Below are 22236 nucleotides of genomic sequence, written 5' to 3'. Positions count from 1 at the left end.
GATTCTTCATCTTGAAGTGCCTTCGGGGACTAGCTTTCCAAGTTGAACCAGAAATAAGATTTAGCAACTACTATCGAGGGGACCTTTTATCAGAGTGAAGTTCAGGCAATTGCCACAAATCTTTATCAGGATCAACAGTTGTAATACACTTTAAGTTTTTATTTGGGGTAAGTGGAGGTGTGGTTGGAATTACTTCGATTTCGTGGTCTAAACTGTGCGCCTGCAGTATCATGACAGCTGCCTTGTTATCTATATCTGGAGACACCACGATATCCCCAATAGTCCCCATATCTGGTGTCTTTTCACCCCAATCTGCAAGCCCTGACATTACAGCTGATTCAGGATCATGCCTTCTGCCAACAACAATAAGATCACAATCGACATTGTTCAATGTTTGAAGCGCGCGAACTGTCTCTGTTCCTTCTTTCACGGTTACAGAATTATAGAATACACGATTATTATAGACATTTGTATCTCTAAACCGGTCCATGGCATCCAAGTCTAACTGACTTTGGATAAGTTCAGTTATGTGTATGACAGTGAGGCTAATGTTGGCATGCTCACACATTCGACTGCAGTATGTGAGTGCTTCACGATCATCAGAACCTCCTATAAAGATCAAACAGGCATGAAAGCAAAGCCATGGGGAGACTGCAGCATTTGACTCTCCTAGAGCCTTGCGATCCACTAGGATTCCGACTGTACACGGCGCATTCTCCATGACATGATTGTTCATTTCTTTTACTGAAGAGTTGGTAACCATGCCCTGCGAAAGGATTATCAATGATGTACCTGATGAAATAAAATTCTTCAGAAATTAATATAAACTGACTTGGTAATTCTGCCGACTTATCTAGAAGCTTTAGGCTCTTACCTTTTTCAAGTGCCAGCAAACAAATATCGTTGTGCATCGTCTCGAATGGTGCAACAGAGGTGAAGCAATGAACAGTTACAAATTCTTGGTTCTGTAACTCGTACTGATAAAAGGCCTTAATGATGCGCTGAGTTCTGTTTGATCTTGAAGATGGACTTCTCTTGAGCTTGTGACTGATGAATAAGGGTATGCTTTGGCCAACAAGCTCGACGAGGTCTAGAACATAAGCTGTAATGGGGCTTTTTCTTGTGGGATTGGAAGCTTCCAAGACGTTGATCAGCGTTGTAACGGTGTCTTCTTGATGAATGCAGGCTAGAATCTTGAACTCCAGATTGTATTTTGTGGCATGAATACCACGTTTTGCGGAAGTTTTGTATAATGTCGAAGGATTGTAGATGTATGCCACTATAGGTGTTACAATAGTCGGTATAACTAGTGCCATGATCACCATTACGGTGAAGCACTCGATAGTTAGATTCTGCACACACCAATATACAAAGAAATTAAAGAAAACATAAAACAAATAACTGTAGCAACTATTTAGGCAACACTAAGCTACCTTTTCTAGTTTCTCAGCAATAGTGAAAAATTGGATATCAAATATGCCCTGGCAAGTCACGAGGAGACCGATCAAGAAGGCGTCCATTAGAGCCATGTTCCAAAATGTTGAAGCTATTAAACTTGATGCAAGTTTTCCCAAGAAGCTTGTGGCAACTAAAACCTCAACTTTTCCAACAGAGCTCCCTTTTAGTTGATAAATATCGACTTTTCTACCAACATTGATAATAAACGAGGGCATAAGTACTCCGTTAACAAATCCCTCGAGCTTGTGCACAAGCCCTGATTGTAGTGGAGAATCATCTGGGACAGCCAGACCAAGTAGAATTGATGAAAATACATGGTGCATTCCAGTGATTTCGGAGTAAAAGGCTAAGCCAAAACAAAAGAGTGTCATCGAACAAACATAGGATTGTTTCAAGGTTTTGCCTTCTGGTGTTCTACTTATCATCCAAAACATAATAGGGCGGAGCACATACACAGTAATGACTATCATAAAAGCTCTGAAAAATGGTGATAACATTGACTGAGCTATACGACCACGAACAGAATCATCATAAAGCTTCCGAACCATAATCATGATCCAACTACAAAAGCCCGAGATCATCGAAGACGAAAGGGCTACACGGCCCACCTCAGTGTTAAGAAACTTCTGGTCTACAAGAGTGGTATACACAACATGAAAGTTAATCAGCCCCTCGAGGCCAGCACAAGAGGTCAATGCATGGCTAAGAGCAGAGTCATCTGACATATCTTTGGTTAAAACTCGAAGCACGATTGCATTGATTATCTGCGGAAGAATGCTACATAGTATCCCCATGGTAAGTGCTAATCCTCCTGCTCTTTTTATGATTTTCACATCAGTTCTAAGGCCTATGAAGAAACTAAAAAGTATCGTGCTCACCATCTCATAGACGTCGAGCACCATTGCACCTTTGGGAGCGAATAAGGTCTCGAAGATACTTTTATTTCGTGCAATACCAGATGGACCTAGTAGTATCCCACTCTGATTCATATAACTTCATATATTAGTGAATATTGCACAATGAACTATTGAAAAGATTTTACACAGACCATATACTTCAAAATACTAAGCGAATTCATGCAGGCTGGAGTAAAGACCAAAAAAACTTACAAGAATATCAAGGACATGTTTAGGCACACCGAGAGGCCTAAATACAAATTGCAGGACTCCTCCTAATAGAGAGACTAAACCAAGTTGCAGCAACAGAAGGGGTAAAGTGGAATGAGTTGGATTACTACCCGCGAAAATGCCAGTAGAGATCACCTGCAATTGAAATTTCTCACAATATATAGGTCCATGAGGGCCTTCGCTTGAATTCGACATTTTTTTGTTATTCCAAGAGGAAAACTCAACTACATGAATGGTACAAGGGGTAAACTAGAGAACAAGTGTTGTAAATTTAGCATTTGCAGAGTTTTAGCTACAATGTGTGATTGTAGGTTTGTAAGTTATATACTTATGGTTGGTTGATGTTGACATGAAAATTACAAGCCGTTAATAACTCTTATCCACACATATTCATAGGCAAGCTAATGACAAGTGCAGTAGTATTATTATCACAGAGACTTTCAGTTGACTAAATATTTGATGCATCACACGTTTTTAGGTGTTTTGACCACTTTTAAGTAAGATCGTTATATTCCTCATGGAAGCTGGCTAGAGGTATTTAACACATATTTAATTATGTATTGAGTGAATTTTTTTTCATTCTAATGATTTCTCTAAAGTCTTTTATAACAAAATTGGTTATAAAATTATGAAGCTTCGAAGTTATAAAAAAAAGAAATTAAAAGTTATGCATCGAATGTTATAATTCTCAGATCAAAGGATTGTTTTATCATCCAAAAAGTGTTAGCATCACATCTTTGCTACTCAGATTTCGTTTCATTTTTATTAAACTTTGACTGCAAAAAATATATCATAAAAAAGAAGTTATGATGAACATATACAAAAACTTGCTCGAAGTGGATGCTAAAATTGATCTTGGCAACCCTACAATAGTAAAGTTTTCATGTGTAGTCTTATCAAATGACCAAGATTGAGGTTATAAAATTTTACAAAGAAGGATTAAAGGGTGAAATCAATAAAAATGTTTGATATTTTAGGTTAACCCTTTGGCAGCAAAAAGACATGGCTCCCTCAGTAACTGAAATTCTTCATCTTAGAAACATATTCTTTTCTTCCAAAGCTACAAGCTTTCTATATATATTATCAATGTCTAAGACCAATGTTTCGAGTCGGTCTACGCTTGCTCACCATAAGGCCAGTCCGCTGAGAATATGTAGAAATATTTTTTTTTGTAGAGCTTCCTTGAGCAGTCTGATCAGTTGCAATGTCAGAATCTATGATACTTTCAAGACCGTCTTCAGTGGTTAAGTTACCCTGTTGAAAATGAGGTTCCACACTCGACTTTTGTATTTGGGATGTATCAGACTTGGATTTGATTATTGATGATGGCTTTTTAAAGAACAAGCAAACTGCTGTGCAATCATCAATTTTGGCACACGGGTATTTGCATTTCCATGCTCGATGGGCTCTGTTTACCAGCAGTTTTGCTGCTGAGGATCGCTTCTGTGCTGAATAAACAATATGCACCACCTCTTCATTTGATAAAACATCCCATATCTGAAGAAAATAATGAATTAGAAGTACTTCTAGACAAGACTATCATGTAGCATCCTTTTACTTCCTTAGGTTATGCCAATTTTTTACATGATTACGCTTACCCCGTCTGATGCTAGCACCACGAATTCATCTCTCTCTGTTAGCTTTCTATAAAAAACTTCTGGAACTGATATAAGCCCATAATCTTTCAGGCAAAAATCTCCGAAAGCTCTTGACATAGCAAGACCAGGAGATTCTTGATCAGGCATCCATATTCTATAAACAGTTGGCTCTTCCTCTAAGGCCATAACTCTTCCTTTACAACTCCAAATTCTCTCGCATTCACCTAGACACATCATAACATGGTTTATATAATCTTATTTACTTGCATAATCTTTCTACATATGTAATGTCGAGGGTGAACACCTTACATGGCAGTTCCGGTTTCAAGTCTACTGTGAGTTGGACGGCAAGAAGTTGGTCTTTATCACCTTTTGTGCATAGAATTGCACGAGAGTCCCCCAAGTTTGCAATTACCAAATGAAAGTTCTGAGGATTTGGAGAACAAAAGGTGTAAACTAAAGATAAAGTATCAATATCTGCAATACATATTCACAACAAGAACAAAAGATATACCTTTTTTAGCACTGTCACCGCTGTCGTGCCACTGCAATAACTCTCGATTTTACCATTAGTTTCAAGAGCCTCATCCATAACTTTGAAGGACTCTACTAAACTTGCCTTCACCAAAGAATATAGTGGACCATGGTTTTCGTCAACAGGATCATCAACATTCTCAGACTTCAGGTCTTCATCAATGCAGCTTGCATTAAATCGTGGATGCTTAAATGATTCGGCAAGTTTTGATGGAAATACATTGCGCACATACTGCGACACCTTGTGACCTGAAGGACCATGTCCATCAAACACGCCACAGAACATTGCATCTTGCTCACCGATATAGTTCTGGAATAATATAAGAATCAGCTACTATCGTGCTCCATATATCTCGATTTTAACGAAAATGTACAATTTGGACGAGAAAAAACTTCTGAAAGTAGTTCAATAGTGCAACAAAATCAGAAGGCAACTTTGTAAAAAGATTCATGGACATTTATAAATGAAAAATGAAGTATCAGGGGACTTGTTGTAGGCAATTTTGAAAACACAGAGCTAACATAACATGACAAAAAAACAAACAGGTTGTTGAGGTGATTAGAACCGAATGAAACCAAAACAAAATTTCAAGCTTTAGGTTCATCAATAGCAGAAGTATAACCATAACCAAACTTCTATTCCAGGGAATCCCTAATGTTTTAAAATTTTGTTTCCACACAACGAAATCGAAAAAAATTTGATACATTAACAAGAACAAAACCAAAAATATGCATAAACCTACTAACCAAAATCATGCATATCATATACTGCAAGAAAATTCTGAAATACCTCCCAAACTGTCATGGCATCTTGATTAACACCCTTTCGGCCTTGTTGAGAAAACATGGAAACAAAAGTAGAGGATCCTTGCAGTCTCACCAATGCACCAAAATCACCCTGAGTTACAATATCTTCACTGCCATTTTCTTTCCCTCCTTCATGCATCCTAGCCGGTAATCCATCATTTCTTTCTCTTTTAATTTGAGCTGTGCAGCATGCACCCATTTTTTTTCACAACCCTTCTAATTGTTGATAAAGCTGGGAAAACTGTCAAATGCAGATCCAAACCCCATAAAAGTTGTCAGTATAATATTGATTTGCCCCCAAAAAAACAATTGATTTGGTCTGGGTGAATAAGATCGATATTTCTTAATGCTAATAGAAAATGAAGAAAATGAACCTGGCATGTAAAATGGTGCCTTTTCAAAAAATATGACTGAAAAATTACAAAGATTACAGAGCATCTTTTTATTTTTTTTAATATAAAATTAGCTTTACTTTAAACAAAGATTTACCCTTTATTCAGTCCCTTCCCATTTTAATCCCCTTTATATGGATTTGTTTACTTGTCTGTAGAGGTGGCCAAACGAGCGGGTCGACTCAGCCCAACTCGCCTCGACTCGTTGGAAAAAAAAAGCTTAAAATCGATTCGTAGCAGGTTATGCAGAACTCGACACAAGTCATTAATTTATCGAAAACAGTTATGAGTTGAGCTATCTTGAACCATAACTCGGCACGCCACTCGCCCCACCATTCATATCCCCTCTCCTTCTGTCTCTCTCACAATCTCATTCTCATTATCTCAACCTCTCTCACTCTCACTCGCATTTTCTTTTTCATTCCGTTTAGTTTTAAAAAATTTCAGTGACCTTAACATTTTTCGAGCAAGCTTAAAAATGGTATAAGGCAAAGTAACGTAGTCATCACAAGGTTCAAGCCAAGCTCCTCAATGCTCCCACCTCAAGGTCCTCGAATGACCATGAAATCCGATATATTTTTTTATTTTAATCCGTTTTTTAAAATATCTGATGTTTGAATTTATTTTGTTCGTTTTCATGTTTTCATCCGTTACCCATTGTGAAAATAGTTATTTCAATCAATCATATTTGAAATAATATTTTAAAAAATATATTATCAGTAATCATTTAATTTTAAATTTTATAATATTAAACTGGTCGTATTCAAATTCTTCAAAAACAAAATTAATCTATTTATAAATTTAATTACTAGATACTGTATGGGCAAGGACTAGTTAAATATACATCTCCAATCAAATATGCAAAAGAACAAATTTTAAAAACTATTTGTTATAAAATAATATATTAAATGATTGTCAAAAGCTTATTCTAGAAGACTCGCAAAACTTATCAAGTAAGTCTGGCGAAACTTACTAAGGAAGACTCGCAAAGCTTATCAAGGAATTCTGGCGAAACTTACTAACGAAGACTCGCATAGCTTATCGAGGAAGACTTACGATACTTACTCGAGAAGAATAGTAATACTTAACCTAGAAGTATTGTAAATCTTAGTTAGGAAGATTCATCAACCAACCTCTATAAATAGCTGGTTCAGTTGAAATGAATTCTATTCTGAAACATACTGAAATACAAACTACTTTCTATCTGCATCTTCTATTCTCTTTATACTTTCCAGGATAGTTTCGTTTCTATTTTCGTATAGTTTAATAGTATATATTACAAGATTTACAACACGTTATCAGCACGAGACTCTGCCGAACTGAGATAAGTCAAACAAGGTACATCATAAACAGGTATAATATAACCAACTCTAAAAATTGCGACTTTCACGGAAATAAGGTACGATCTATCTCTACTCATTTTACAATTATTACTATCGTTATTGCTTATGAATTTACTATTGCTTGATTTGTTAATGGCGGCAATGTCGTTAAAACTTTTTAGTTGTATCATACTGTATAGATATTAAATTGTTTGTTTATTAACTTGAAATATTGATAGGTTGTGTTTTATATATTTATTTTACATTCAGAATGACGAACCTTGTAAAATTAGAGTTTGTTGTCTTGGATATTTCTGGGAATAATTATCTGTCTTGGTTCCTTGATGTGATATTACACCTTAGTGCTAACAGCCTAAAATACACTATTGATTAAGAAAATAATCCCCGCTGTTTCACAAAATGTCAAACCAATTATCTTTCTTAGACATCACATCCATAAAGACCTAAAATCTGAATATCTCATTATCAGAAATCCCTTCACCCTTTGGAATAATCTCAAGGATAGATTTGATCACCAGAAACCTATTCATTTACCATCTGCCCGTCTGGACTGGTTGATTTGAGGTTACAAGATTTCAAATATGTAGCTAAATATAATTATGCTCTTTTCAAGATAAGCTCAAAATTGATTTTGTATGGTGAAAATATTATTGATGCTGAAATAATTGAAAAGACCATATCGACTTTTCACCCAAATATTATGATTCTGGCACAACGATATAGAGAGCGGAGTTTTCAAAAAAATATGGCGCGATGGTATCTCTCCTTCTTGTGGCTGAAAAGAATAATGAGTTGCTATTGAAAAACCATCAGATACGTCCCATAGGCTCTGCCCGGTTACCTGAAGTACATAACACGTCATTCCTGAAGAATGAGCGTGGGAAAGGGCGTAGAGGAGGACGAGGTTATGGAAGGAACCGTGGACGTGAAAATTTCTGTAGTCGGTTTCGAAATCATTATCATTCGGGCCACCTGAAGTGGTAACGTGATGGTTACAACTCAGGCCACTAGAAATGGCAACGTGAAGTGCCAAAAGAAAGGCACCCCAAGAAGGAGAGAACCGAGGCATATGTCATTGGTGCAATCTGAGGGACATTGGCAATGTACCTATCGCACACCTAAACATCTTGTTGATCTCTATGGGTTATTCAAAAGGAATAATGAAAGAGAGTAGAAACAAACTTTGCTAATTATAATCTAGTTGATGAACCAATCAATAAGGTCTCAAATGAAATAGATACTGGTGCTAACCTTTATTATGGTTGCTAGACTTCATATGTATTGTCTTGCTTTACTTATTTCCTTTCTGTTTTACTTATTTTCTTTATTAGCTTTTTTCATGTTGTTGTTTAATATACTCTGTGTGTTTTTAAAAGATGTTTTTCATTTATATATGTATGGAGATGGAAGATATATGCATTAATGATTGCACAAGCACACACACTATTTTACAAAGTTAGAAATACTTTCACAGTTGACTAATAAAACCAACTTACATGTCTGGACGGTATCGGGTACATCATATATAGTAGAGGTTTATTGGAAGCTAGTTTTATTCTGACAAATAAGACGCACATAAGATGCTCTATACTCTAGAAAGACAACTAGAAACCTACTAAGGTTTAAAGATACTCGTTTGTAAAAGGCTTTCACATTGAAATTACTAATGAGAATGAAAAAGAATATCTTCTCATAACCTCAGACACAATTGACAATAAAAAGGTCCAATAAAAATTTCACTCAATTTCTTCAGGATTATATGTTACAAGAATAAGTGTTATTGAATCTCAGTGTCAACATTCCCAAAGTAACAAACCTAAAACTACTTTTTCCTTGGCATGAAAGGCTTGGTCATCTAGGAATATCTATGATGCGTCGTATTATTGAAGATTCTACAGGACATCTTTTAAAACTCAAAAGGTAATACCCCAAGATGAACTTTCTTGTTCAGTATGTTTCTTAAGAAAATTGATTGTCTGACCATCCCCATTTAAGCTTCAAACTGAATCCCTGAAATCCTTAGAAAGAATTCAAGGTGACATTTGTGGTCCTATTCATCCATCTTTTAGCACATTTAGGTACTTTATGGTTTTAATTGATGCGTCAACTCGATGGTCCCTTATATGCCTTTACCAAATTACTTGCCTAAATAATCAATAGAGTAAAGAGTTATGTGACCTACAATTATTTAGTATCTTGTCAAATAGTACTTCATTAATAAAATAAAATCGAATCATATGATTGTCATAGACAATCTTTTGGTTAACTGGTCATTAAAAGGATTTTAGAGATATTAGTGGAGGACTTTTGATAATTGAAGAATGTGCCCTTATTGCATTGTCACAAAGAACTACACTGAGGGCACAATTAGTATGTATGTTGGTTTTGATTCTCCGTTTAATATAAAGTATCTAGAACCATTAATTGGATTTTTTTTCTGCTCGGTATGCTGATTGTCATTTTGGTGAATCTATATTCCCTAAATCAGGGGAGAAAATATTTTGCATAAATTATGTGATATCTTCGAATGCATCGATTTTGATTATATTAATCTACGTACTAATAATATGGGTCATAACTTCAAAGAGGTATTCATATGCAAAATATTGATAATCAAATGCCGGATTCTTTTAGAGCTTTTAGACATATTCTCACACATACATGCTATTAATGCTCTGGTAAGGATTGAAATCCTGATTTATAAAGCAATTCTTGAAGAATTGTACTGTGAAATCTATTCGTACATATGACATTGTACTGTGAAATTACAAATTGATTGTACTTGCCCCAGAAGTGCCAAGCTTTTTGATATATACCATAAAAGCGGTATTACCCCTTATAGAGGTTATTGTATTATGAAACGGAAATTAATTAGATTTGCCAAGAAATGGCAACCATTCCATAAAATACCCCGGAAGTGGTATTACCTCCTGAAGAGGTTTGAGCCCCTGAAGCGGCTGAAACAAAATCCTTTAAAACGGGATTTTCTTTGAAATATGATATTATCCCAGAAGTGACAAATACATACCCCAGAAGTGGTATTGCCTCATGAAGAGGTTCAAACCCCTAAAGTGGCTGTAACAAATCCTCCTGAAGAGGAAATGCCCCAGAAGTGACACATGCCCCATTAGTGGCAGATGCCCAAGAAGTGGCAAATGCTTCCATAGAAGCAAAGATACCTGAGAATTATGAGATCTCAATGAGTTATGTATATAATTGAAAATTATTGGATCGTGGGAGTATTGAGATATGTATGTGATATTGTTAGAAACTCCGATCCTAAATCACAAAGTGTGGAGAAGTGTCGACAATGAGATGATTGGATCGTGGTAGTATTGAGATTGCGATATGTATGCGATATTATTATGAACTCCGATCCTGAACCACAAAGTGTGGAAGAGTGTCGATAATGATATGATTGGCCAAAATGAAAAATTGCAATCCTTGCGCAAGGGAAATGTATATGGACCTATAGTTTAAACACCAGCTGGGGGAGTCCCTGTTGGGAATAGATGAGTATTTGTATGGAAATGAAATGAGAGAAATGAAATTGTGAGATATAAAGCTTGGCTGATAGCTCAAGGATTCTCTCAGAGACCTGGATTTGATTATCAGGAAACATACTCTCCTATAAGGGGTAGAGTTACTTTTTTTTTCTTAATGGGTATAACTTTAATCACCAGGAAATATACTCTCCTGTAATGGATGGAGTTACTTTTCATTTTCTAATGAGTATGGCTTTGGAAACACGTCTGATGGACGTTGTGATAGCATACTTTTATGGATCACTTGATAGTGATATTTTTATGAAAATCCCTGAAGGATTAGAGATAGAGGACACTAAGCCTCGACATTTATATTATGTTATATCCCATCGATCATTATATGGTTTGAAACAATTTGGTCGTATGTGGTACAACATGCTTGGTAAGTAATTATTGAATGATGGATATGTTAATAACCAGGTATATTCTTGCATTTTTATTCAACATTCACCAACTGTTTTTGTTATTATTGTTGTATATGTGGATGATTTGAATATTGTTGGTACTTTTGAAGATATTACTAATGCTATTAACCATTTGAAAAATGAGTTTTGAAATGAAAAATTTTCGAAAGACAAGATTTTGTTTAGGTATACAGGTGGAAAACTTATCTTCAGGCATATTTGTTTATCAATCAAACTACACTGAAAAGATCCTTGATCGGTTCTACGTGGACAAAGCTCATCCACTAAACACGCCAATGGTTTGTCAATCACTCGAGGTTGAAAAGGATCCCTTCCATCCTAAAAATAGGATGAATAAGCACACGGACCTGAAGTTTCCTACCTTCGTGCAATTGGAGCCCTTATATTGCATTTGTTGTGAACCTGTTGGTGAGATTCAATTCTGGCCCAACTAAAAGATGCTGGATACATGTCAGATCTTCACTTTGGGCGATCACAAACAAAGTTACTAGAAATTCATGAAGCAAGCAAATGATGTATTTGGTTAAGACAACTCAAGGAAAGACATGTCTAAGGAGATCGAACAAAACACATATTGTTAGAATTCTTCTATACTCAGGAGTTTCAAGAAAATGGGGATATTGATGTACAACAAGTTCGTTCATCCAATAACCTGGTGGATAAACCTGCAAAGTCATTACCGACATCAACATTTGAGAAGTTACGAAGTAATATGGGTATACGGAGATTAAAAAGTCTACTAGATCAAGATGTCGAAATGTGAGTAATTTAATTCAGGGGGAGACTGTACTCTTTTACCTTCGACAAGGTTTTTTATCCCACTGGGTTTTTCCTTGCAAGGTTTTAACGAGGCAGTTAATCTCTATGATAACTCGCATTTGACAATCAAGGGGGAGTGTTATAAAATAATATATTAAATGATTGTCAAAAGCTTAGTCAAGAAGACTCGCAAAACTTATCAAGTAAGTCTGGCGAAACTTACTAAGGAAGACTCACAAAACTTATCAAGGAAGTCTGGCGAAACTTACTAGCGAAGACTCGCATAACTTATCGAGGAAGACTTACGATACTTACTCGAGAAGAATAATAATACTTAACCTAGAAGTATTGTAAATCTTAGTTAGGAAGATTCATCAACCAACCTCTATAAATAGCTGGTTCAGTTGAAATAGATTCTATTCTGAAATATACTGAAATACAAACTACCTTCTCTGTGCATCTTCTATTCTCTTTATACTTTTCAGGATAATTTCTTTTCTATTTTCGTATAGTTTAATAGTATATATTACATGATTTACAACAAAATTACTTTTCTTCTAATATTTTATTACTGAAAACAGGAAACTCATCACAACTTCCTCTTACAAAGAGAGGAGACAAGTAGATAACCTTTGCCCAAAAACTGCCGTTAAATTTGGCCATTTTATTGGTCATCATTTTGTTCGCATATTTATCTCTTTTTCTTTTTCCAAAGGACCCATTTGTTCCTTTTTCCTACCGACTACCGTTTTATTCTTTCACCGACAACATTGCTTGCAATTTACTTGCAACTCAGATCACCAATTATCTTTATAAAAGACAAATATTATGCATATTCAGTTACTGTACTTTTAATCATAAAATTAATAGGTTGGGTCAAATCCTGCGACGGAGAAATCAAATCATTTACAGTACTAATCCCCTTTCATTACCCCATTCATGTAAGAGCTACAACCTGAAAGAAAACAAACAGGTGGGACATTAAAAAGCCGTTAGGCGTTGGTACTTTGAAGCTATACACTTTTCCAACGGCACTTTGAAGCTATACACTTTTCCTACTTCAATAATAAGCTAAAATGGAGAACACAGTGGATTATAAGAAAATTTTGATAACCTTAATACTAAGGGTCCGGGTCCTGGACCTTTAATACTAGGATCCAGGTCCCTGACATTCAACATACGTATATCAGGTATCTGTTAACAAATCAGTTTCTTGGCTGTTTTACAAATCAGTTTCTTGATCGTTAAATGAATATCTATTCACAAATCAATTTCTAGTTTCTTGGTCGTTAGATGAATATCCGACAGTCAGGATTAAAACAAAAGTATAATACATCCAACATTTTTTAACCGGAAAAGGACCTCGTCCAGCGGTTAAAAAGCGCTGGACGTAGGTTATAATCTCGGCCGCTGGATATTCATCCAACGGCCAGAATACTGAGTGTTGGTTATGGGGTCCCTGGCACAGACCTGGACCCTGATACTAATACCTACTCTATTAAGCAAATAAAGTTAGAATTCTACTATTTACATTAAGCTGCATATCTAAAGAAAGAAGACAAAGTTAGAATTTACTGCTACATGCTACTAGAAGAATTCTCTGCCAATGATTAAGAAGATACGGTAAGATGCAGGCAGCTTTGTCAGGAGTGGGAGATCTTGTGCAAAAATGGGTAGAGACTTTCCCAACAGCTATAAACAGAGTAAAAAACAAGGCCCATGTGTTCTCTTCTTGCAGATGACTGCTTGCTTGTTCTGTAGTCTGTACTATCAAGAATGTGAGGTGGAGACAACTTCACATCATTTATATTCACAAATTGCAATCACCTACTTTATAATATTCCATGTGCTTCCCACCAATTCTGCCTTATCTATCATTAAGATGCTGTCACTATTCCATAGAATCATCTGCCATTAGGCCAGAGGATCCAGCTAAACTTGGCAATGTAAAAACATGGATATGTTCCTCTTGCCTTATGCCAGAGAAGCTTCCTTGATTGTCAACTCCATGCAACATTATAAAGAGAGTTTGTCCAGTGTGTGCCCATAGGCTATGGGCACATGCACGGAATGACATCAACAAAAAAAAAAAGATTGTTTTCGGAATATAAACAAGAACACTATAAGATTCATTCTGAAGGGATGAAACATTCGAAAAATATACGAACTTAACTCGCCATCTAAAAGGGCAAACATTTGTATATAGCTGATATCTAAGCAGGAATGATAATGAATGTCTCCTTTGATTGATTGATTCGAGGGACAACTTAAGAGTATAGAGCTAACCGTATTACAAGGGGGATAATGATCAGACGAGTAAATTTAAATCAATTACATTTTCATTTGGTAAGTTCAAAGAGACATACAGAAAAGAAATGTACGTGTTACCATTTACCACCATTGATGAACAAGAACTCCTCTTTGTCTGAGAGAGGTGAACAAGTCTAAGCACTGCTCGTATGTTTTCTCATACTTGGGAGACCTCTCGCCAGGACAGCATTTTTGCCACCTATTGTAATGGCACTCGAGAAAGATCTCGTCTATCAAACAAATGGCTCCTGTCTCAAACAACCTAGGGATCAAATCAAATTCAGTCCCTTCCACATCCATCTTCATCACAACAAAATCCTTCTCAGTCACCGTACTCTTCAGCCAATCCGCAAAATCAAAGCCTTGAATCTTATCAACATCCGAAACATCATTACCCGAGCTCTGAATAGGCTTAATCCGTCCCATACCTCTCCCTTTCACCACGTCTTTCTGACCACCCGGGTCCTCATTAATTTCAAAGAACAAGCTCTCATTTCTCACCCAAGCCGCATAAGGCAACAATGTAACCCCTTTCTTATTCGTATACTGATCATGAAAAGTCTTGTCAGCCTCAATTGCATAAATGTCAAAAGTCTTATTCTGTTTCGGATACTGCTTCTTAAACCAACTAACAACACTGGATCCATAACTCCGAGCCCCCACATCGACATAAACATACCGATATTTAAAATTAATATCAACCATCGAAGACAAATACTTGATGTTCTCAAGATTTCTCTTCAATGTAATCCAAGGCTTCAATGGCTCCTCTAAAATCAAACCCTCTGCTTTCTTAATCAATTCTTGCTTATACCCTGGAACTAAACATTCCTTATTATCATCATATTCGACCCGTTGGCGAATATATTCAATTTCCTTTTTCATGACGATTTCGCGAACAATTTTCCGCGAATCAAGAACCTCGATTTCTCGAGATTGTATAAATTTACAGCAATTAAATAAACCAATAAAAGAATTGAAACTATACTCATCTTTCGAAAACGTGTGGACCACAAAATGCCCTTCGGGCTTAAGCGTCCTCGCCACCTCGACGGCAAGATTCGCCGGAAAATCAAGAACATCGGCGCCGACGAATATGAAATCAAACGTGTTGTCCTTGAACGAGATCACCAGCGGCTTGTTGGGTTTCTTGGGGATCCCGGAAACGTCGGAGACGCCGATCTGTTTCAACGCGACGATGACGTCAGCGCCGGAGAGAGAGGGAGAGTGGATGCAGAGAGATTTGGAGGAGGGAGAGAGATGACCGTTGACGATGAGGTCCTGGAAGATGGAGGAGTGGAATTGGACGGTGGGATTTTGATGGGAGGGTTTGGACGGTGAGGATTTGATGCTCGTGGGATTGATGATTATTGATGATGAGGTGGATGTGGGGCCCACCTTGGTGGTGGTTATGAGGTCGTTGGGGTTGTTAGAGTCCGGGGAGGAGAAGAAACAGAAGTCCGTTGAGTCGCAGGTTTCGCCGTGGATTGTGACGACGTAGGCGAAGCGGAGTACGATGAATACGAGGCTGAATAACAGGAGCTTGCCTAGGATGTTCCGGAGGTGGCTCGGTTTGTGATGATGGTCCATTTTGTCTAAATCTAATCTAAATATGTATGTATGTATGTATAGTTAGTGTGTGTGTTTTGTATGTATGAGAGAGAGAGAGAGAGATTTGGGAGAGAGTGGGAGAGATTTGGGAGAGAGATGGAGAGAGACTAACGGGAGCAGAAGCGAGCGGAGGTGTGGTTAGCGCCGATGAGGGAGGAGGTGGGGAGAGTGGTGGAGAAGAATTGAGAATAGTGGGGGTATAGAGGGGTACTATGAGGAGACATATTTCGCTAGCTTATGGGTTGTTCACGTTTCTCATCTTCAAGCTTTGTTTTGTTTGCTGTCTGTGCAACGAGAGAGATTCAGAGAGAGAGAGAGAGATTTTGAGGGAGAGAGATGAGAAAGAAGGAAGGTGAAGTGGATGATGTGGTATGGGTAGGCTATGTAAAGAAAAGAAAGAGGAAGTAAAGGAAACCGGGTGAGGCGGTAATAGAAAGTGGTCCACGCGGACTAATACGCAAACCTTGATTGGTGCTGGCTGGTGTGGGCTGGGCCATTTAGGTGTTCCCACGCGTTTTACAACCCACACTTTATTTAGATCCCCATTCCATACTTAGCTACGTAGAAGTATAAAGGAACATTAATTATGCCAATAATTTAGAAGTGACGTATAATTATGCCAATAATATAGACTTAATTTAATGAACCGAGAATTGACCGGTTATATTAAATCAGGTGTACCTATATGAATATTTTCAATTAATATTGACCCTGCATAATCATCGAATATGAAGCTGAATAAACATGCCAAAAATATAGAAACAGGTTAGTCTACGAGTTGAAGGGATTAAATGCGAGCATATGTAGAGGTTGATACGAGTATTAATTGTGCTCACATTTCTAAGATAGATCTCTAAGCATTTAACGTAAGTTGTAACCTACATTTAATCAGGTTTTTAGCAATTTGAGAATCAAAGCACAAATTCTCAAGCTGGATCTGCATGAGATGCTACGAAGTCATTCATCGGGGCTTATGCGGCGTGCTTCATTTAATAAAACCTTTTTTATTTTTCAAATTTCTTAATGTCTAATTAAGTTAATTAAGTTGACCCGAGTTTGTAATTTGTATTGAGTTTTGTTTAAGTAACACTCCAAATTAAATTATTATCCCAATAATATAAAATTAGCTTGAAAAAGAGTTCGAGCGTAGACACACTTAACTGAATTACAACTCAAATTGATCGAGTTTTGGACAACTTACTATTAAATAAAATATTTACATATAATTTTTTTTTAAAATAAATCAATTTGTTAAATATTGATAAACTTGCATGATAAAATAGTAATAGATAGCAAATGATCGATCGACCGATTAATGACTATAATATTGTTCAACTGATAATTGATAGATTGTTAAAACACATTGATGATTAATATATATACTCCTTATGTCCCTCTCATTTCTTTACACTTTTTTTTATTACTCGAAACGTATTTTAAGGCGCATATAAAATATAATTTTATAAAAAAAAATATATTTTATGAGACATTAGAATGAGTGTCGAGGCTCCGTCCCCGAATGTAAATAGTTAAGGGGGGCGGAGAAAGTATAAATATGTATAGAGTATAGACTAGTTTGAGCAATTTTAAGGAACATCTCCTTTACCTATAATGAGTCTACATGAAAATTGTCCACTCCAGCAATCATTTCCTTACCTAAAATTTTAAGGTGAGAAAAAACAAAATCCATTCTTTAGACGATAGAAAAATAAGCCCTTGTTTCTTCCACTTCATTTCCTTCTATTATTTTCTTTTATTTTTCATTTTCTCTCCTTTTTATCTCCCCCGTCATAGTAGAAGTTCTAATAAAATATTATTTTTTTCAAATATAAGAATGATTATAGAGAATGCCAAAAACAGCTTATCGATTACCTATATTTTAGGTAACTATTAATTTTTTATATTTTAGGGGTTCACTATTGGGGTGCTTTTATAGAAAGACCGAGAGGGGGAGGGGGAGGAGGAGGGGGGGCAAGAAATAAAAAGAGATAAAATGAAGATAACATGTGTATTTGAATTTTGATTAACTCGTGCATGTCTTTAAATTCGATTATATCACTATGGATGAACGTAACTTGTGAACAATTCTAACTATTTACTTATTTCATAAATTGAAATATATTCGCACTAAAAGTTCCACCTCTTATAAACATGTTTTGTTATAATTCGATTGAATAGTTCACTAGACTCTATTAATTATAAAAATCTCTCGGGTACGAATTATATTGTGTTAGTCCGAGCAGATAAAAATATATTTACCATCTTAAATTAGATATTATTGATATATTAGTTGGTTTAAAAAAATTATACTTAAAAAAATTAATAAAAATATAATTTTATTATAGAAAATATATAATATTATTAATTAAAATAAATAATAAACATATGTATTATAAATGACTTCCCGTGAGACTTTCTCGGTTTCTTCCGAACGAGATGGGATTAGATGTCAGGTTTTAAACTTTTGGATATCTGCCTTTTTAACAAGATATTTCACCTGATTTTTTATAGGACATTTTTGATTTGGATAAATATTTTTAGGAGTCATTTAGTTGAGTAGTATGGAGAATCAGGTATAAATATGAAAGCAGCTAAACCCATACCTAGTGTTTGGTTTTTTTTTTTTTTATCTTCATACTCATACCTCAAACTAGGGGTGAACACGGGTCGGGTTGGCCGGGTTAGCCGCAAAAATTCAACCCAACCCAATATAATCGGTTTATGAAAATTCAAACCCATTAACCTTGCCAAATATTTCTAACCCAACCCTATTTTTCATACGTCGGGTAGGGTTGGGTCGGGTCAGGTTAATCGGGTTTTATTCATTGTTTGGTGCAAGTGGTTGGGACTGTGTTTAGTATGGTGTTTGTAGTGGCAGTGGGAATAAAGGTATTAACTTGAGAATACATTATGTTCCTGTGAAACAAAAATAAACGGAGCATAAGCTATTGCAAATTTCACAAATCAAAATAATGTATAAGCATAGTTTAATGCACCACATGCTTTTATAAACGCACTCAAACACAATCTGTAAATGCTTAGTGTTTATATGGACAAATATTGCAGAAAAGAGAGACAAGGTGTGTGTGGCCAGTAACTTACAAGGCTACAGAAATCTCAAAACACCTTATATTTGCATATTAATCTAAGAAAGGGTACGAACTTACAATATGAAAACACCATTCTTTTCTACTGAACTTAAACGAATTAGGTCGGGTTGGATTGGGGTTTATAATTCAAAAACCCTGACCCAACCCATTCTATTCGGGTTAATAAAAAATGAACCCAATTATATTTCGGTTTTGAACGGTTCAGTTTGTTCGGCCGAAATAAGGGGCGGGTTGGATCGGTTTTGCGGGTTAAACGGTTTTTTGTTCACCCCTACCTCAAACCTCCAGATTATGATTTTTTTAAACCCAAATGGATGGGGTGGGTATGAGATGCTGGAATGGGTATGAGTATTAGTATTCTTTTCTTATATTTAGAAACAAATATTAATAATAATAAATAAAATATGTATATATACAAATAAATGTTATTATCGATAATAAAAATATTTATATTTTTTATTTAATAAAATAATTTAATTTAATCAATAACATGATTATACTTTTAAGATGTAATTGCATATCGCACCCCCTAACTATCGTTCAAAAACGATATTGTACCCATACTTTGAGAAACTCAACTCGCACCCCTTATCTTTACTGTTCAAGCCCGAGATGCACCCCCTGCCGTTAACTTCCGTTAACTCTGTGCACTCCGTTAAGTCACTATACAGGTGATTGCAATTCGGACCCCCTAACTTACGTTCAAAAACGATACGCACACCCTCCGTTAAATTTCGTTAACTTACGTTAAAATACTCTTCCGTCTCAATTTACATGTCCCTTTTGTTTTTTGAGGAGTCAAATTGACTAATTTTTGACCAACTATTTGAAAATATGTATTATTTATAATAAATATCACATAGTATTTATTTTTTATATTTAAAATAGTGTATATTTTAAGTACTTAATACATATGTCACTAAAAATTTAAAATAATTCAATATGTAAAATCATTTTAACTTGGGGATAACTTAATTAAGCAAAAATTTTAAAAAAAAATATCATCAAAAAGATTCATTTCAACACTCAACCAAATACAAGATATCAGGAATGATACCCTAACCCCATACCACCCCAAACCGTTTCTTAATTCCAACCCGATACCGCTCCACGAACCAAACGACGGTTGGCCGGATAGTAAAAATTATCATTTTTAATTGACTTTTTTATCATAAAATTTTGATTACATATTTTTATTCTGAAATAACAAATTTTAAGAAGAATACAATCAACATCCCAATCAAAACATTTAAAAGTGTATGTTAAAAAATCAAATTTCATATATTATATATTAAAAAACAGAGAGATTATCTATATTGGTGAGCACACAGTGGTCAGTACCCCTGTGTCCTGACTTTTACTAATTTTCTTCTTTTGATAGTCAGATCCATTACATTTTGCCATGGGCTCCCACATAAATACTATACTCCAAGCCCAAAATAAAAACCGGGCCTCCTACTATCTCTTAAGATTGTCGAATTTTCAATAAGCTACTCCCTCTGTCCCAATGAATTGTATACAGTTTCCTTTCTGGGACGTCCCATCAATTGTATACAAACCAAAAATGGTAAGTTTTTATAATATAAAACATCATTACACCAACTACTTTACTCCACTATCACCATTCTATAATAATATAAATATTATTACACCCACTACTTTCCTCCACTATCTCAAATCTATTATTAAATATAAACGGGTCCCACCACTATACCCACTTTTCATCTAACTTTACTCATTTTTTACACATTTCTTACACAGTTCTTGGTCTCCGTGTCCCAGCCATTTGTATACAAATGACTGGGACGGAGGGAGTATCAATTAGCTCTCTTCCATCAAATTATGCGTGTGGGCTAGACCTGATAGTCCAAGTGGCGGGTTTATCTTATGTTGTCTTGTAATTTCCGAATTTGATTTGGGTTTATTCTTTATTATCTTGAAATATTCGGGTTTGACTTTATCTCATACCGAGAAATATCAGAACATACACTCATTTGTAAGATATATAAGTCTAAATTGTCAAAAAAAAAAACATGCACGACGAGCACAATGTATTTTTTACACGAATTAAAATAATTTCTATAATATTGACTAATACTCCCTCCGTCCCCCTGAGTTATATATATTGGGGGACGGGGATGCGGCACGGACTTTAATCCTTCTGTAAAGTATAGTTCCATAACTTATTTTTAAGATTTTTCTTTTCTGAATAAAAGTTTGAACGTTGTATTTTTATTCAGAAAAAAAATTTTAAAAATAAGTTATAGATCCATATTTTATAAGAGCATTGAAGTGCGTGTCAAGCAGTGAAAAAGAAACGTATAGATTTAAATGGGACAGAGGGAGTAGTAGTTAACTAAATTAGGATATTACATACGCATCTTTTTCATATTAGATGTCTATTTTTAAGAAGAAGAAATTGTTTCAAATAAGTGTTCACTTAAACTTTTAATGTAGTGTAGTGCATTATTTAAATTTTAAAGAACTTTATACCACATCTTTCAAATGTATATTTCCAAAGCCAACTATTACATTTGGTCGAGTTAATAAATATGATTATAAATGAAAGTTTTTCATAGAAGTTAGTTTTTCTTAATATACGTAATTTTATCAAAAGTGAACATGTAATATAAAATGAAAGGAGTAAGATTTATTGAATTTATAATATATCTTGTTTCAATTATATTAATTATATTAAATGATTATATTTTAAATTATTATTATTAATTTTAAGTATTACCAATAGAATATATTGTTTTAGAGTGATGTAACATGTCCCAAATTTTATCCAAACGTTTTTTTCAAATTAAGTGAAAGACAAATAATTTTAATTGGATGGTCTATGTACATGTAGAGGTCTCACATTATTGCTAGCCTAAGTGAAATCAATCATAATCCACAACTAAGATTTGGTAAGAGAATCGGGGACGATTTTTGAATTAACTAATATTTTCATTGTTTTAATACGGTAACAAATGACGTGGGATATTAGTATGTCTCCCCTTCTTAATCAAATATAATCAATATTAAGAAATTAACTAAAATTATAAACAACAATTATATTCTCTGTTGCTTTTTACATGCTCTCTGTAGATTTTGCTTCCTGCATGTATTAATTACTTTTATATAAGTTTCAGGAGGTTAGAGTGGCTCTTAACATATATATATACATAGTTAAGTCCTATAGAGAGGACAAAAATATTAAATTATTAGGATA

The 22236-nt window shown here is 35.2% G+C and overlaps 3 protein-coding genes across 3 annotated transcripts; all 3 read right to left on the bottom strand.

Annotated features, from left to right (window-relative positions):
• Window positions 1–70: 70 nt before the first annotated feature.
• On the bottom strand, window positions 71–2780 carry LOC108197892 (cation/H(+) antiporter 26). Its single transcript, XM_017365633.2, has 4 exons — window positions 2568–2780; window positions 1434–2438; window positions 875–1352; window positions 71–792 (listed from the first exon to the last, which is right to left on the bottom strand). The coding sequence occupies exons 1-4, from the start codon at window positions 2778–2780 to the stop codon at window positions 71–73; spliced, it is 2418 nt and encodes an 805-aa protein (XP_017221122.1).
• Window positions 2781–3537: 757 nt separating this feature from the next.
• LOC108197891 (probable protein phosphatase 2C 65) lies at window positions 3538–5909 on the bottom strand. The gene is made up of 5 exons (XM_017365632.2): window positions 5508–5909; window positions 4698–5027; window positions 4493–4610; window positions 4184–4407; window positions 3538–4082 (listed from the first exon to the last, which is right to left on the bottom strand). Exons 1-5 carry the CDS (start codon window positions 5721–5723, stop codon window positions 3669–3671), a joined length of 1302 nt encoding a protein of 433 aa, XP_017221121.1. The 5' UTR covers window positions 5724–5909; the 3' UTR covers window positions 3538–3668.
• An 8303-nt stretch (window positions 5910–14212) lies between these two features.
• LOC108199715 (uncharacterized) lies at window positions 14213–16279 on the bottom strand. The gene has a single exon (XM_017367657.2). The coding sequence runs from the start codon at window positions 15886–15888 to the stop codon at window positions 14380–14382; it is 1509 nt and encodes a 502-aa protein (XP_017223146.1). The 5' UTR covers window positions 15889–16279; the 3' UTR covers window positions 14213–14379.
• Between the last annotated feature and the right edge of the window lie 5957 nt (window positions 16280–22236).

Source organism: Daucus carota, chromosome 8 (assembly GCF_001625215.2).
Source record: "Daucus carota subsp. sativus chromosome 8, DH1 v3.0, whole genome shotgun sequence".
NCBI lineage: Eukaryota > Viridiplantae > Streptophyta > Magnoliopsida > Apiales > Apiaceae > Daucus > Daucus carota.
The sequence above is the reverse complement of the archived record's forward strand: the minus strand, read 5'-3'. Positions and strand labels throughout refer to the sequence as shown.